Source organism: Mobula birostris, chromosome 22, assembly GCF_030028105.1.
Source record: "Mobula birostris isolate sMobBir1 chromosome 22, sMobBir1.hap1, whole genome shotgun sequence".
In the NCBI taxonomy this organism is placed as follows: domain Eukaryota; kingdom Metazoa; phylum Chordata; class Chondrichthyes; order Myliobatiformes; family Myliobatidae; genus Mobula; species Mobula birostris.
This window is the reverse complement of record NC_092391.1, coordinates 2,621,312-2,638,991: the sequence shown is the minus strand read 5'-3', so window position 1 is coordinate 2,638,991 and position 17,680 is coordinate 2,621,312. Positions and strand designations below refer to the sequence as shown.

The 17,680-nt window shown below is 44.3% G+C and overlaps 1 protein-coding gene across 9 annotated transcripts in view; it reads right to left on the bottom strand.

Moving 5' to 3' along the window:
• The window catches only part of rgs3a (regulator of G protein signaling 3a), a 385,868-nt gene that overhangs the window by 57,292 nt on the left and 310,896 nt on the right, over positions 1 to 17,680 (bottom strand). For all 9 annotated transcript variants that reach the window (XM_072240592.1, XM_072240593.1, XM_072240595.1 and 6 more), the window contains one exon: positions 4,844 to 5,500. In XM_072240592.1, the coding sequence (XP_072096693.1) occupies positions 4,844 to 5,500 (657 nt within the window). The remainder of the gene's footprint in view (positions 1 to 4,843; positions 5,501 to 17,680) is intronic.

Sequence of the window (17,680 nt, the reverse complement as noted above, 5' to 3'; positions counted from 1 at the left end):
GGAGCAGGAAGCACTAGAGAGACATTCTGTAATGATCAATAAACCAATTGTTTGAAATCAAATGACCTTGCCTGGGGTCTCAGGACTGGGTGTGTCAGAACCTGAGCCACACTCCACCCATAAGACTATAAAACCATAAGATATCGGACCAGAATCAGGCCACTTGGCCTATTGAGTCTGCTCTGCCATTTCATCATGTCAGGTCTATTTTTCTTGTCAGCCTCAATCTTCTGCCTTCTCCCCGTATCCCTTCATGCCCTGACCATTCAAAAATCCATCAACCTCTGCCTTAAATATACATAATGACTTGGCCCCCATAGCTGTCTGTGGCAAAGAATTCCACAGATTCACCATTCTCTGGTTAAAGAAATTACTCCTCATCTCCAATTAAAAGGACGCTCCTCTATTCTGAAATTTTGTTCTCTGGTCTTAGATTCTCCCACCATAGGAAATATTCTCTCCAAAGTCTTTCACCATTTAATAGTCTTCAATGAGGTCACCCCCATTCTTCTGAGTTCTAGTGAATACAGGCCCAGAACCATCAAACATTCTTCATATGACAAACTGTTCAATCCTGGAATCATTTTCATGAACCTCCTTTGAACCCTTTCCAGATTCAACATATCCTATCTAAGATAAGAGACACAAAACTGCTCACAATACTTCAATAACAAAGAAGAGAAAATCTGCAGATGCTGGAAATTCAAGCAACACACACAAAATGCTGGAGGAACTCAGCAGGCTAGGCAGCATCTCTGGAAAAGAGTAAACAGTCAATGTTTCGGGCCTAGACCATTCATCAGAACTGGAGAAAAAAAATGGGAAGTCAGAGGGAGTCACTGCCATGCTGAACAATTAGGGAGATCGATGCTTAGAAATCGCCTCCTCCTGGTACAAAGGTGAGAGAACATACAGAGAAAAGTGGGGAAGTGTTCTCTGGTTTGCGTGATTAACTCCACCCCATGGTCAGGGATACTATTACAGCTACAGAAAGGGTGGGTAATGTAGCAGGATCCTCTTTTGAGTCAGTATGGGTAAAAGTCAGGAACAGGAAGGGAGCAGTTACTCTATTGGGGGTATTCTACAGGCCCCCTGGTAGCAGCAGAGATACCGAGGAGCAGATTGGGAGGCAGATTTTGGAAAGGTGCAAAAATAACAGGGTTGTTATCATGGGTGACTTTAACTTCCCTAATATTGATTGGCACCTGATTAGTTCCAAGGGTTTGGATGGGGCAGAGTTTGTTAAGTGTGTCCAGGACGGATTCCTGTCACAGTATGTGGACAGGCCGACTAGGGGGAATGCCATACTAGATCTAGTACTAGGTAATGAACCGGGTCAGGTCACAGATCTCTCAGTGGGTGAGTATCTGGGGGACAGTGACCACCGCTCCCTGGCCTTTAGCATTATCATGGAAAAGGATAGAATCAGAGAAGACAGGAAAATTTTTAATTGGGGAAGGGCAAGTTATGAGGCTATAAGGCTAGAACTTGCGGGTGTGAATTGGGATGATGTTTTTGCAGGGAAATGTACTATGGACATGTGGTCAATGTTTAGAGATCTCTTGCAGGATGTTAGGGATAAATTTGGCCCGGTGAGGAAGATAAAGAATGGTAGGGTGAAGGAACCATGGGTGACAAGTGAGGTGGAAAATCTAGTCAGGGGGAAGAAGGCAGTATACATAAGGTTTAGGAAGCAGGGATCAGATGGGTCTATTGAGGAATATAGGGAAGCAAGAAAGGAGCTTAAGAAGGGGCTGAGAGGAGTAAGAAGGGGGCATGAGAAGCCCTTGGCGAGTAGGGTAAAGGAAAACCCCAAGACATTCTTCAATTATGTGAAGAACAAAAGGATGACAGGAGTGAAGGTAGGACCGATTAGAGGTAAAGGTGGGAAGATATGCCTGGAGGCTGTGGAAGTGAGTGAGGTCCTCAATGAGTACTTCTCTTCGGTATTCACCAATGAGAGGGAACTTGATGATGGTGAGGACAATATGAGTGAGGTTGATGTTCTGATATTAAGGGAGAGGAGGTGTTGTAGTTGTTAAAATACATTAGGATGGACAAGTCCCTGGGGCCTGACTGAATATTCCCCAAGGCTGCTCTATAAGGCGAGGGAAGAGATTGCTGAGCCTCTGGCTGGAATCTTTATGTCCTCATTGTCCATGGGAATGGTACTGGAGGATTGGAGGGAGGGGAATGTTGTCCCCTTGTTCAAAAAAGGTAGTAGGGATAGTCCAGGAAATTATAGACCAGTGAGCCTTACGTTTGTGATGGGAAAGCTGTTGGAAAAGATTCTTAGAGATAGGATCTATGGGCATTTAGAGAATCATGGTCTGATCAGGGACAGTCAGCATGGCTTTGTGAAGGGCAGATTGTGTCTAACAAGCCTGATAGAGTTCTTTGAGGAGGTGACCAGGCATATAGATGAGGGTAGTGCAGTGGATGTGATCGAACGGTGGTGTCTGAAAAGAGGATGCTGTCCAAGTTGCATGCCATCTTGGTCATTGTCTCCCATAATGTACTGGGTGGGCACAGGAGTACATTCAGCCAGAGATTCATTCCACCGAGATGCAGCACAGAGTGTCATAGGAAGTCATTCCTGCCTGTGGCCATAAAACTTTACAACTCCTCCCTTGGAGGGTCAGACACCCTGAGCTAATAGGCTGGTCCTGGACTTTTTTCCTGGCATAATTTACATATTACTATATAACTATTTATGGTTTTATTACTATTTATTATTTATGGTGCAACTGTAATGAAAACCAATTTCCCCTGGGATCAATAAAATATGACTATGACTAGATGGATTTTAGTAAGGCATTTGACAAGGTTGCACACGGTAGGCTTATTCAGAAAGTCAGAAGGCATGGGATCCAGGGAAGTTTGGCCAGGTGGATTCAGAATTGGCTTGCCTGCAGAAGGCAGAGGGTCATGGTGGAGGGAGTACATTCAGATTGGAGGATTGTGACTAGTGGTGTCCCACAAGGGTCTGTTCTGGGACCTCTACTTTTCGTGATTTTTATTAACGACCTGGGCGTGGGGGTAGAGGGGTGGGTTGGCAAGTTTGCAGATGACACAAAGGTTGGTGGTGTTGTAGATAGTGTAGAGGATTCTCGAAGATTGCAGAGAGATATTGTTAGGATGCAGAAGTGGGCTGAGAAGTGGCAGATGGAGTTCAACCCAGAGAAGTGTGAGGTGGTTCACTTTGGAAGGACAAACTCCAAGGCAGAGTACAAAGTAAATGGCAGGATACTTGGTAGTGTGGAGGAGCAGAGGAATCTTGGGGTACATGTCCACAGATCCCTGAAAGTTTCCTCACAGGTAGATAGGGTAGTTAAGGAAGCTTATGGGGTGTTAGGTTTCATAAGTCGAGGGATAGGGTTTAAGAGTCGCGATGTAATGATGCAGCTCTATAAAACTCTGGTTAGGCCACACTTGGAGTACTGTGTCCAGTTCTGGTCGCCTCACTATAGGAAGGATGTGGAAGCATTGGAAAGGGTAGAGAGGAGACTTATCAGGATGCTGCCTGGTTTAGAGAGTATGCATTATGATCAGAGATTAAGGGAGCTAGGGCTTTACTCTTTGGAGAGAAGGAGGATGAGAGGAGACATGATAGAGGTATACAAGATAATAAGAGGAATAGATAGAGTGGATAGCCAGCGCCTCTTCCCAGGGCACCACTGCTCAATACAAGAGGACATGGCTTTAAGGTAAGGGGTGGGAAGTTCAAGGGGGATATTAGAGGAAGGTTTTTTACTCAGAGAGTGGTTGGTGCGTGGAATGCACTGCCTGAGTCAGTGGTGGAGGCAGATACACTAGTGAAGTTTAAGAGACTACTAGACAGGTATATGGAGGAATATGGTATACTAGTGAAGTTTAAGAGACTACTAGACAGGTATATGGTTTCAAATACATGATGCATAGTGAAATGTTAGTACACATTAGCAAATGTGAAAGAGGTCAATTGATGTCATGATCAGGAAAACAGCAGGTACGACTTACGGCTGTTAGATTTTGCATGTAATAAAGAGAAAAACAAAGAGGATAAGCTTCAATGTAAAATTATTAGCCTGGATTCTGTCTCACGGATTGGGCATGCAAATCAATCCAGTCTCTTGACTATCAAGTCGAACCGATGTCCTTAGTTATTTACATATTTCGCAAGGCACAGAATCCAATTTATCTGGGTTTTAAAGTTGTATGTTAACAGCAGGATAAACCACATATCCACAATATTCAAAGCGAGCAGTGTGCAGGTCTGAGTCAGATCTGAAAACAGGGGTGTGCCAGCTGTGCAGTCTGAGCTACCTGTGTCCTGACGTTAAATCTTGAATTGGCAGCCAATGTCTGCACTGGTCCATTGAACACCTGGGCTACAACCTTAGCTACAATCTGTAAGCAACCTTTTTGATGGTAGTGACCCTCTCAAATTCTGCACTGGCTTTCTGGCAGCTATATACCCGATCTAAATAATAGTAACTGAAAATGTATTTTATTAGTGAGAATATTTGTATAGAGTCATACAACACGCAAACAGGCTCTGTGGTTCAGCTGGTCCATACTGACCAAGATTCTCATCCAAGCTAATCCTATCGACTGGTATTTGGCCGATGACATTTTAAACCTTTCCTAGAAATGTACCTGCCCAATTGTCTTTTAGAAGTTGTTTTTGTACCTGCCTCATCCAGGCATGGGTCAATAGGACTAGATGGGATGAAAGGCCCCTTCCTGTGCTATCCTGCTCGATGGGTCTATGCCTCCATTAACATTTCAAGCAAGTTTTGTGACAATTTCTACAACCCAAAACAATGCAAGCAAAGCCAATAGAATGAAGCGGAGTACTCACTTTACGCCCAGAGAAGATGAGACACAGTTGGTACATGGAGCCACCGTTTTTCACATTGGCAATCTCCTTCTTGAGGGTTGTCGGCGAGGGTGGAGCCCAGTTGATGTTAGCTTTCTGTCCATCGCATCCCACGCAGTTGAGCGCATTGTCAGATTTGAAGCACTGAGCTTTCGGTTCCTGCTTCAGACTTCCTTCACTGTGGGTCCTCCGACGCAGCGAGTTCTGAATAGAGAGAGTACAATGCTTCTCACACTCGGAAGTTTCAATCATACTGCGCCGCTTAGTTTCATGACTGTCCAAGTAACAGTCATCACTGTCTTCTTCATCATCATCCTCCTCTTCCTCCTCCTCTTCCTCATCTTCGTCCCCATCGAGAAGTAAAATGGGAAGATTTTCAGTGCTCTGGGTGAACGTCCTGTCCAGCCTCAGCTCTGGTATAGTGAATGGCAGCCGAGGTTTCTGTGACTCTGTGGCGTCCTGCTTCTCAATACTTCCTTTCATTTCCTCTCTGGCTTCACTTTCTCCTTCTGCAGCCTTTTCTTTCTCTGGGAGCTTCTCGCTTTCATCATTTCCCTCTCTGGTTGGCTGCGGCTCACTGGGAGGAACCTTTACCTCAGGTAACATCTCGGATTTCTCGTCTGATTTGGGGTCAAGGATCTATTGAGGAGAAAATGAAGATTTAAACATGTTAAATGAGCTGTTAATAATATAATGGAACAGAATTGGTTAATGCACACATATTAACCCTAATTTATTTACTGTGGACATATGCAAAAATCATTCAGGTTATGAGATCACAACAAACAAGATCATAAAGTTTCTATAAATTGGACAACAGCTTCAAAAATGAATCCTTATTCACGCCAGGTGCAGATACAGTTATTACCCTCAACCATTAAGTTCCTGAACCAGCGTGGATAACTTCACTCACCCGAACATTGAACCGATTCCACAACCGATGGATTTTAAACCTCAATATTATTTATTTCCCAAACAGGAGAAAATCTGCAGATGCTGGAAATCCACTTCTTACCTTTTTTTCTAGTCCTGATGAAGGGTCTTAGCCCAGAACGTCAGACCATAAGACATAGGAGCAGAATTAGGCCATTCAGCCCATCGAGTGTGCTCCGGCATTCCACCATGGCTGAGCCCAGATCCCACTCTGCCCCATACACCTGCCTTCTCGCCATAATTTTTGACGTCCTGACCAATGAGGAAGCTATCAATTTTTAAATATGCCCACTGTCTTGGCTTCCACCACAGTCTGCTGCAGAGAATTCCACAGATTCACTACCCTCTGGCTAAAAAATTTGCTCCTTACCTCTGTTCTAAAGGGTCACCCCTCAATTTTGAGGCTGTACCCTCTGGTTCTGGACACCCCGCCAGAGGAGATATCCTCTCCACATCCACTGTATCTAGTCCTTTCAACATTCAGTAGCTTTCAATGAGATCTCCCGGCATTCTTCTAAATTCCAGTGAGTACAGGCCCAAAGCTGCCGAACACTTCTCATATATTAACCCCTTCATTTCCAGAATCATCCTTGTGAACCTCCTCTGGACTCTCTCCAATGACAACACATCCTTTCTGAGATATGGGGCCCAAAACTGTTGACAGTACTCCAAGTGTGACCTGACTAGTGTCTTATGAAGGCTCTGCATTATCTCCTTGTTTTTATAATCTATTCCCCTGGAAATAAATGCCAACATTGCATCTGCCTTCTTTACCACAAACTCAACCTGTAAATTAACCTTCTGGGAGTCTTATTCGAGGACTCCTAAGTCGTTTTGCACCTCTGATGTTTGAACTTTCTCCTCATCTAGGTAATAGTCTGAACTATTGTTCCTTTTACCAAAGTGCATTATCATACATTTCCCAACACTGTATTCCATCTGCCGCTTTTTTTTTTGCCCATTCTTCCAATTTGTCTAAGTCCTACTTGAATCGCATTGCTTTCTCAGCACTACCTACCCCTCCACCTACCTTCATATCATCTGCAAACTTTGTCAGAAAGCCATCAATTCCATTATCTAAATCATTGACAAACAATGTGAAAAGAATTGGTCCCAATACTGACCCCTGAGGAAAACCACTAGTCACTGGCAGCCAACCAGAAAAGGCCCCTTTTATTCCCACTCGCTGCCTCTGCCTGTCAGTCCTTCCTCTACCCATGCCAGTATCTCTCCTGTAACGCCACAGGATTTTATCTTGTTAAGCATCCTCATGTGAGGCACTTTATCAAATGTCTTTTGAAAATCCAAATCAATGGCATACACTGCCTCTCCTTTGTCCGCCCTGCTTGTTACTTCCTCGAAGGATTCTACAGATTTGCCAGGCAAGATTTCCCTTCACAGAAACCATGCTGACTTTGACTTATTTTGTCATTAGTCTCCAAGTACCCCGAAACCTCATCCTTAAAAATAGACTCCAACACTTTCCCAACCACTGAGGTTAGGCTAGCTGGCCTATAATTTTCTTTCTTTTGCCTTCCTCCCTTCTTAAACAGTGAGGCATTTTCACTTTTCCAGTCCTCTGGAGCCATGCCAGAATCAAGTGATTCTTGAAAGATCATGACAAATGCATCTGCTATCTCATTAGCAATCTCTCTCAGGATTCTGGGATGTAATTTATCTGGTCAGGTGATTTATCCACCTTCAGACCTTTGAGTTTGCCTAGCACTTTTTGCTTTGTAATAGCAATGGCGCTCACTCCTGCTCCCTGACACTCACAGACCTCTGGCACACTGCTAGTGTCTTCCACAGTGAAGAGTGAAGCAAAGTACCCATTAAGTTCATCTGTCATTTCTTTGTCCCCCATTACTACCTCAACAGCATCATTTTCCAGTGGTCCAATACTGACTCTCACTTCCCTTTTACTCTTTATATTACAGCAAAAACTTTTAGTAACACACATCAAAGTTGCTGGTGAACGCAGCAGGCCAGGCAGCATCTCTAGGAAGAGGTACAGTCAACGTTTCAGGCCGAGACCCTTCATCAGGACTAACTGTTAGGCCTGAAACGTCGACTGTACCTCTTCCTAGAGATGCTGCCTGGCCTGCTGCGCTCACCAGCAACTTTAATGTGTGTTGCTTGAAATTCCAGCATCTGCAGAATTCCTGTTGTTTGCGTTTTTAAAAACTTTTAGTATCCTGTTTTATATTATAGGCTAGTTTGCTCTCATATTTCATCTTTTCCCTTCTTATGGCTTTTTAGTTGCCTTTCATAGTATTTTAAAAGGTTCCCAATCATCCAATTTCACACTCTCTTTGCTACCTTGTATGCCCTTTCCTTGACTTTTATGCAGTCGTTCTCTCCCCCTGTCAGCCACAGTTATATACTTAATTCCCAATGAGGTCATCCAAAGAGAAAGTGGGTCATTTGTTAGATGAACAGAGATTCCGTGTTTGCCATCGAACTGGATCTGCAGTTGTATAACGATCCCTGTTATATTGGTTTTCACCAGTCAAATACCCGACAGCAAAGAAAATACTTCTTGAATTATTGGCATTGAAAATGCTAGGAAATAGACAACATTCTTGACTTGATATTTATTCCTGTTTGGTGTATGACCACAGCAGCATGTCATACACTGGCTCAAAAATCATCAGTTAATGAAAAAGAATGGCAGGAAGCAATGTGCTGCTTAACGTTTGGTGGTACTGAGCAAGCACTAACTGGGCCTGAAGCCAGGAGATACATAAAACATAGAACACTACAGCACAGAACAGGACGTTTGGCCCATGACGGTGTGCCAACCTTTTAACCTGCTCTGAGATCAATCCAACCCTTCTCTCCCACGTAGCCCTCTATCTTGCTTTCATCCATGTGCCCATCTAAGAGTCTCTTAAATGTCCCCAACGTATCTACCTCTACCACCACCCCAGCCAGGGCATTCCACACACCAACCACTCTCAGTACAAAACATACCCCTGACATCCCCTCATACTCCCCTCCAATCACCTTAAAATTATGTACCCTCATATTAGCCACACCTGCCCTGGATCAATGTCCACCTCTATGAAGTCACCTCTCATCCTCCTTCACTCCAGAGGGAAAAGCCCTCGCTCACTCAACCTATCCTCATAAGACATACTCTCAAATTAAGACAGCATCCTGGTAAATAATTAGAAGAAAGGAACCTTGTAATAATTTATAATTTCTTACATCATTAATCCTGTTTAAAAATACTTCAGGTTTTTATTAGTTTTAAAATTATATTCTTAACATGGTTATTATTTTTACTGAAATATTTTTAGGTGCCAAAGGTCAAAGACAATTTTATAATTGCTCATTAAAGGAAGCGGTCAGTTGCATATCTATAAATGGGATATTGTACTTAGGAAATTGAGTATAATAGCAAATAACAGATCCATAGTCAGTGACTACATCATTAGCTACCTCCCATACCTAATGAGGGGGCCACTGGCTGTACGTTCGTAAACACCTAACCCTACACCTCTTCTCCACCCGGCACTTATCCCTGCAAGCGTAAGTGCTACACCTGTCCCTATACCTCCTCTCTTGCCACCATTCAGGGCCCCAAACAGTCCTTCCAGGTGAGGCAACACTTCACTTGGGAGTCTGTTGGGGTCATCTATTGCATCCGGTGCTCCCAGTGCGGCCTCCTCTACATCGGTGAAACCCGACGCAGATCGGGGGACCGCTTCGTCGAGCACCTCCGCTCCGTCCGCCGTACCAGACAGGATCTCCCGGTAGCCACCCACTTCAACTCTGCTTCCCACTCCCATTCAGATATGTCCATACATGGCCTCCTCTACTACTATGATGAGGCTAAACTCAGGCTGGAGGAGCAACACCTCATATACAGTCTAGGTAGTCTCCAGCCCCTTGGTATGAACACAGAATTCTCCAACTTCCAGTAATTCCCTCACCCTCCCTTCCCCTATCCCTATTTCACTCTGCCCCCTCCCCCAGCTCCTTCATGGTTCCGTCTCCTTCTTCTACTACCCATTGTTTTCAGGGCTATAACGTCAATGCTTCCTCTCCCCCACCCCTTTGTCTTTCAAATTACTGGTCTTTCAACTGAAGCTACAAGCGTTCTTCAAATCCTTCCCCATCTTTCATTCTTCAGTCCTGACGAAGGGTTCCGGCCCGAAATGTCGACTCATCGTTTCTAACTGATGCTGCCCGACCTGCTGAGTTCATCCAACGTACTGAAAGAGCTGTACGTTTGTGCTCTTCTGCTGCAGTAACCCATGTACTTCAAGGTTTGACATACTGTGCATTCAGAGGTGCTCTTCTGCACATCACTGTTGTAACAGGTGGTTACTTGAGTTACTGTTGCCTTCTTGTCAGCTTGAACCATTCTGGCCAGACTTGACATTTTCTCTCACAACTGCTGCTCACTGGATGCTTTTTTTTTGCACCATTCTCTGTAAACTCTAGAGACTGTTGTGCGTGAAAATCCCAGGAGATCAGCAGTTTCTGATATATTCAAACCACCCCGTCTGGCACCAACAATCATTCCATGGTCCAAGTCACTTAGATCACATTTCCTCCCCATTCTGATGTTTGGTCTGAACAACAACTGAACTTTCTGATCATGTCCACATACCTTTATGCATTGAGTTGCTGCCTCACGATTGGTTGATCAGATATCTACGTCAACAAGCAGATGTACAGATGTACCTAACAAAGTGGCCACTGAATGCAGGTTAAGGCAATTTAAACATTGGCTACTGTGTGGGAATGCTATTACAGGAAAGATTTGTGAGCTATGGGCAGAACAGAGTAAAAATAATTAGAGTAAGTGGTTATAATTATGAAGGAAGTTTAAAGGTTTTTCTCAGGAAGGGTAATGAAATCAAATGGGGATTTCAAAATTTACTGCAAACATCACTGTCATACATGATATAATAGACACAGGAGCTTCTGCAGATGCTGGAAATCCAGAACAATATATTCAGATGCTGAAGGAACTCAACAGGTCAGGCGGCATCAATGGAAAGGAATAAGCAATCGATGTTTCGGGCCGAGACCCTTCATCATGGCTGATTCCTTTAGACAGATAGATAGATAGATAGATAGATATACCTTATTAATCCCGAAGGAAATTTGGTTTCGTTACAGCTGCACCAACCAAGAATAGAACGTAAATATAGCAATACAAAACCTCCAACAATCAAACCACAAAATGCAAACTATGCCAGATGGAAAATAAGTCCAGCACCAGTCTATTGGCTCAGGGTGTCTGACCCTCCACGGGAGGAGCTGCACGTTCGATGGCCACAGGCAGGAACGACCTCCCGTGCCGCCAAGTGTTGTATCACGGTGGAATGTGGCCGAAGTCCAACAGTAAAAAGTTCAATATCCAGTCTGCAAACACATTCCTCGATCGTAATATACCCCGGATTGCACCATCCGTTGTTAACCAGATCAGTAAGTCCAACAGTAAAAAGTTATCACACCTGCCCGTTTAGAAGTGGACAATTATAGGAAAGGATAAAGAGGAATGGAAATGGAAGTCAAGTTGCACAACCTCCTTGGAGCTTCACTACAGTACAAAACTGATGGACAGAGTTATCTCCTTTCAATCAGAAAGCAAAACAAAAACTCATGAAATGAATAGTTTTAGAATTAGGCAGGCCCAGACAGAGCGGTTCTTTCTCAGACTCTAAATTTAATTTTTAATGTATTTGGCAAACATGATGCTGCAATTTAATTACTTTGGGAATGAGCAAAGTACTCAGCAGCTGAAGTACAGCTTACTGTGGAGGAGAATAATGGTTCAAAAATTAAATTATTTCATTTCCTCTTTTACAGAAAAGAATGCCCTAACTTTATTAAGTACAGAATACATTAGGATAACTTTTAGAGAATAATACTCAGGTGACCAGTAACAGTTATTATTCACATTATGGTAGGCACAGGACTGGATACAAAATGTTTACAAAGAGAAGTTTGATCTTATTTTAATCATCTTTACTCTCAGACTGAATATCAATAGTCCAACACAGCTGCAGCATGTTGGCCAAAATGGGCCATAAAACATGGGAGCAGAGTTAGGCCATGCACTCATCACATCTGCTCTACCATTCCATCGTGGCTGATTTATTCTGAACCCACTTTCCTGCCTTCTCCCTGTGACCTTTAAAACCCTGACTAATCAAGAACCTATCGACCTCTGCTTTAAATGTACCCAGTGACTTGGCTTCCACAGCAGTCTGTGGCAGTGAATTCCACAGATTTATCATCTTCTGGCTAAAGAAATTCCTCCTCATCTCTGTTCTAAATGGAAGTCCCTCTATCCTGAGGTTATGTCCTCTGGCCCTAGACTCCCCCATGATAGGAAACATCCTCTGCACATCCTCTGGTCCTAGACTCCCCCATGATAGGAAACACCCTCTGCATATTCATTCTATCTAAGTTAAAATAATCAGTGCAAAAAGAGAGCAAAAATAGTGAGGCAGTGTTCACGGGTTTATTGTCCATTTGGAAATCTGACCGCAGAGGGGAGGAAGCAGGTCCTGAAACATTGAGCATGTGCCTTCAGGTTCGTGATGGTAGCAATGAGAAGGGGGTGATAGGAACACTTCATGATGGATGCCATCTTTGTGAGGCATCTCCTTTAGAAGGAGTCTTAGATGCTGGGGAGGCTGGTGTCCATAGTAGAGGTGGCTGAGTTTACAACTTTCTGCAGCTTAGGGGGCATGGGTTTAAGGTAAGAGCAGAAAGATTCAGAGGCGCCTCTGAAAGGATGATATCTCCATGGTGTCAGTTGCCAGTGAAAGTGGCTGAGGCAGGGCAGCTACAACAGCTATAAAAAGGCAATTGGACGGGTACATGAGCGTAAGAAATAAGGTGGATGATCTTGTTGCGCTATTACAGAGTGCCAGGTATGAGGTTGTGGCCATCACTGAGTTGTGGCTGAAGGATGGTTGTAGGGAATTGAATGTCCAAGGTTACACGTTGTATCAGATGGATAGGAAGGTAGGCAGAGGGGGTGGCTTGGTTCTGCTGGTAAGGAATGGCATCAAATTATTAAAAAGATGTGACATAGGATCGGAAGATGTTGACTCCTTGTGCTTTGACTTAAGAAACTGCAAGGGTAAAAGGACTCGGTCGGCAGTTGTGTACAGGCCTCCCAAAAGTAGCTGGGATGAGGACCACAGATTAAAACAGGAAATAGAAAAGGCGTGTCAAAAGGGCAATGTTATGATAGTCATGGAAGATTTTAACATGCAAGTAGATTGGGAATGGATCCCAAGAGATAGAGTTTGTTGAATACCTACAAGATGGCTTTTTAGAGCAGTTTGTCATTGAGCCGACTAGGGCATCAGCTATACTGGATTGGCTGTTATATAATGAACCAGAGGTGATTAGGGAGCTTAAGGTAAAAGAAAGGATGCAGAGGTGGGCTGAGAAGTGGCAGATGGAGTTCAACCCGGAGAAGTGTGAGGTGGTACACTTTGGAAGGACAAACTCCAAGGCAGAGTACAAAGTAAATGGCAGGATACTTGGTAGTGTGGAGGAGCAGAGGGATCTCGGGGTACATGCCCACAGATCCCTGAAAGTTGCCTGACAGGTGGATAGGGTAGTTAAGAAAGCTTATGGGGTGTTAGCTTTCATAAGTCGAGGGATAGAGATTAAGAGTCGCGATGTAATGATGCAGCTCTGTAAAACTCTGGTTAGGCCACACTTGGAGTACTGTGTCCAGTTCTGGTCGCCTCACTATAGGAAGGATGTGGAAGCATTGGAAAGGGTACAGAGGAGATTTACCAGGATGCTGCCTGGTTTAGAGAGTACGCATTATGATCAGAAATGAAGGGAGCTAGGGCTCTACTCTTTGGAGAGAAGGAGGATGAGAGACATGATAGAGGAGTACAAGATAATAAGAGGAATAGATAGAGTGGATAGCCAGCGCCTCTTCCCCAGGGCACCACTGTTCAGTACGAGGGGTCTTGGCTTTAAGGTAGGGGGTGGGAAGTTCACGGGGGATATTAGAGGAAGGTTTTTTACTCAGAGAGTGGTTGGTGCATGGAATGCACTGCCTGAGTCAGTGTGGAGGCAGATACACTAGTGAAGTTTAAGAGACTACTAGACAGGAATATGGAGGAATTTAAGGTGGTGGGTTATATGGGAGGCAGGGTTTGTGGGCTGAAGGGCCTGTACTGTGCTGTATTATTCTATGTTCAATGTTCTATGAATCCTTATGAGGCAGTGATCAGAATATGATTGAGTTCAACTTGAAATCTGGTAGGGAGAAAGTAAAGTCTGACATAGCAGTATTTCAGTGAAGTAAAGGAAATTACAGTGGTATGAGAGAGGAGTTGCCAAAGTAAATTGGAAGGAGCTGCTGGCAGGGCTGACAGCAGAGTAGCAATGGCGTGAGTTTCTGTGAAAAATGAAGAAAGTGCAGGATAGATGTATTCCAAAAACAAAGAAATACTCAAATGGTGAAATTGTACAACTATGACTGACAAGGGAAGTCAAAGTTTATGTAAAAACAAAAGAGAGGACATACAACAAAGCACAAATTAGTGGGAAGACAGAGGATTGGGAAGCTTTCAAAACCCTACAGAGTGCAACTAAAAGAATCATTAGAGGGAAAAATGAAATATGAAAGCAAGCTAGCAAACAATATCAAAGTGAATAGGAAAAGCTTTTTCAATTGTGTAAAAAAAAGATGAAAGTGAACAGAGGACCACTAGAAAATGAGGCCAGGGAAATAATAATGGGGACAAAGAGACGGCAGATGAACTAAATGAGTATTTTGCATCAGTCTTCACTGTGGAAGACACAAGTAGTGTGCCAGATACTGAAGGGTGTGAGGGAAGTTACTATTACAAGGGAGAAGATGCTCAGAAAGCTGAAAAATCTAAGTCACCCACACTAGATAAACTGCACTCTAGGGTTCTGAAAAAGGTAGCAGTGGAGAATGTGGAGGCATTAGTAATGATCTTTCATAAATCATTGGACTCTGGCATGGTGAGGAGGGGAGAAAAGGGATCAGCCATGACTGAATGGTGGAGCAGACTCGATGGACCAAGGGACCTAATTCAGCTCCAATGTCTTATGGCCTACATGGATAGGAAAGGTTTGGAAGGTTATGGACCAAACACTGGTAAATGGGACTTACTCAGATGGGAATCTTGGTCAGCATGGACCAGATGGGCCAAAGGGCCTATTTCTGATCTGTATCACTCTATGACAATCGCTTGCAGTAGAGGAGGACCGGAATTTCTTCTAACAGAGCATGGTCAATCTCTGGAGTTTTCTTTGTCCCAGCATTGTGGGGTATAGATCACTGGAAGAGTGGAGGCAGGGAATGTTTTTAAAGATTGAGCCCTGCGGCAGATAGCCATGCTCATATTGAATGGTAGTACAGGCTTATGGGAAGAGTGGCCTCCTGCCACTCTTTGTGTTTTTGTGCACGTATGGTCATAGAGTCACAGTGCACTCCAGCACAAAAATAGGCACTTTGGCCAGTCTGGACCATGCTGACTGCCTCGTCTATTAATCCGCCTGGTCTCATAGACCTGCACCAAGATAACAGCTCCCCATACCCCTCCCATCCAAACTTCTCTTCAATGTTGAAATCCAACCCACATTCACCATTTCCACTTGCAATACACACAAAGTGCTGGAGGAACTCAGCAGGCCAGGCAGCATCTATGGAAGAGAGTACAGTCGATGTTTCGGGTCGAAACCCTTCACCAGGACTGGATAAAGAAGATGAGCAGTAGATTTAAAAGGTTGTGGGGGGGGGGGGGGGAGAAGAGGAAGAAACACAAGGTGATGGGTGAAACCAGGAGGGGGAGGGATGAAGTAAAGAGCTGGGAAGTTGGTGAAAAAGATACAGGATTGGAGAAGGTGGGGTTTGATAGAAGATGACAGAAGCCATGGAAGAAAGAAAAGGGGGAGGGGCACCAGAGAGAGGCGATGGATGTGTAAGGAGATAAGGCAAGAGAGGAAAAAGGGAATGGCGAATGGTGAAGGAAGGGGGGTGGTTTCATTACCGGAGGTTCAAAAAATCAATGTTAATGCCATCAAGTTGGAGGCTACCTATACAGAATATAAGGTGTTGTTCCTCCAACCTAAGTGTGGCCTTATCGTGACAGTAGAGGAGACCATGGATAGACAGATCGGAATGGGAACGGGAAGAGGAATTAAAATAGGTGGCCATTGGGAGATCCCACTTCTCCTGGCAGATGGAGCACAGATTCTTGGCGAAATGGTCTCCCAATCTACGTCGGGTCTCACCGATATACAGGAGGCCACACCAGAAGCACCGAACACAGTATATGACCCCAAAAGACTCACAGGTGGAGTGTCGCCCGACCTGGAAGGACTGTTTGGGGCCCTGAATGGTAGTGAGGGAGGAGGTGTAGGGGCAGGTGTAGCACTTGTTCCGCCTGCAAGGGTAAGTGCTGGGAGGGAGATCAGTTGGGAAGGACAAATGGGCAAGAGAGTGGTGTAGCGAGCGATCCCTGCAGAAAGCAAGAAGTGGGGGGAATGGAAAGATGTGCTTGGTGGTAGGATCCCATTGGAGGTGGCGGAATTTATGGAGAATTATTTGCTGGAGGCAAAGGCTGGTAAGGTCGTAGGTGAGGACAAGAGGAATCCTATCCTTGGTAGGGTAACGGGAGGATGGCGTGAGAGTAGACATGCGTGAAGTGGAAGAGATGCGGTTGAGAGCAGGGTTGATGGTGGAGAAAGGGAAGCCCCTTTCTTTGAAAAAGGAGGATATCGCCTTCATTCTGGAATGAAATGCCTCATCCTGAGAGCAGATGTGGCAGAGATGGAGGAATTGAGAGAAGGGGATGGCGATTTTACAAGTAACAGGGGGGGGAGGAGGTCTTGTCCAGGTAGCTGTGAGAGTCAGCGGGTTTGTAATAGACATCAGTAGATAAACTCTCTCCGGAGATTGAGACAGAGGGATTGAGAAGGGGGAAGGAGATGCCAGAAATGGACCGGGTAAATTTGAGGCCAGTGTGGAAGTTGGAGGCAAAGTTGATGAAGTCGACGAGCTCTGCTTGGGTGCAGGAAACAGCACCAATGCACGCAATGCCCCCACCTTATCTGTCTGGTTTAAGATGGTATGGCCTCCACAGATCCCTGATCTAAACATCATCAAGGCTGTCTGTGATTACCTGGAGAGACAGAAGCAAGCAAGACAGCCAAGGTCTTCAGAAGAGCTATGGCAAGTTCTCCAAGGTGCTCGGAACAACCTACCAGCCGGTTTTCTTATAAAACTGCACGACAGAATTGATGCCATTTTAAAGGCCAAGGGTGGCTACACCAAATAGTGATGTGCTTCAGTTTTTACTGTTTACTGCTCTTATAGTCAACTTTTTGATATATAGAAGCTTTTAATTTCATTATTTTGAAAGCATTTTTGCTTTATAGTTTTTACAGTGCTGTATATATGTATTCTTGCTGAAATTTACAGTTTTATTATTACGTATTGTAATGTACTGCTGCCGCAAATCACCAAGTTTCGTGACATATAGGATGTTACGTTGAGGTTGTATAAGAACATTGGTGAGGCCTCATTTGGAGTATTGTGTGCAGTTTTGGTCACCTACCTACAAGAAAAATGTAAACAAGGTTGAATAAATGCAGAGTAAATTTACAAGGATGTTGCTGGGTGTGGACGACCTGAGTTATAAGGAAATATTGACGAGGTTCGGACTGTGTTCTTTAGAACATAGAAGATTGAGAGGAGATTTGACGGAGGAATACAAAATTGAGAGGGGTATAGATAGGGTAAATGCAAGCAGGCTTTTTGCATGAAGTTGGGTGGGACGATAACTAGAGGTCATGGGGTAAGGGTGAAAGGTGAAAAGTTTAAGGGGAACATGAGGGGAAACTTCTTCA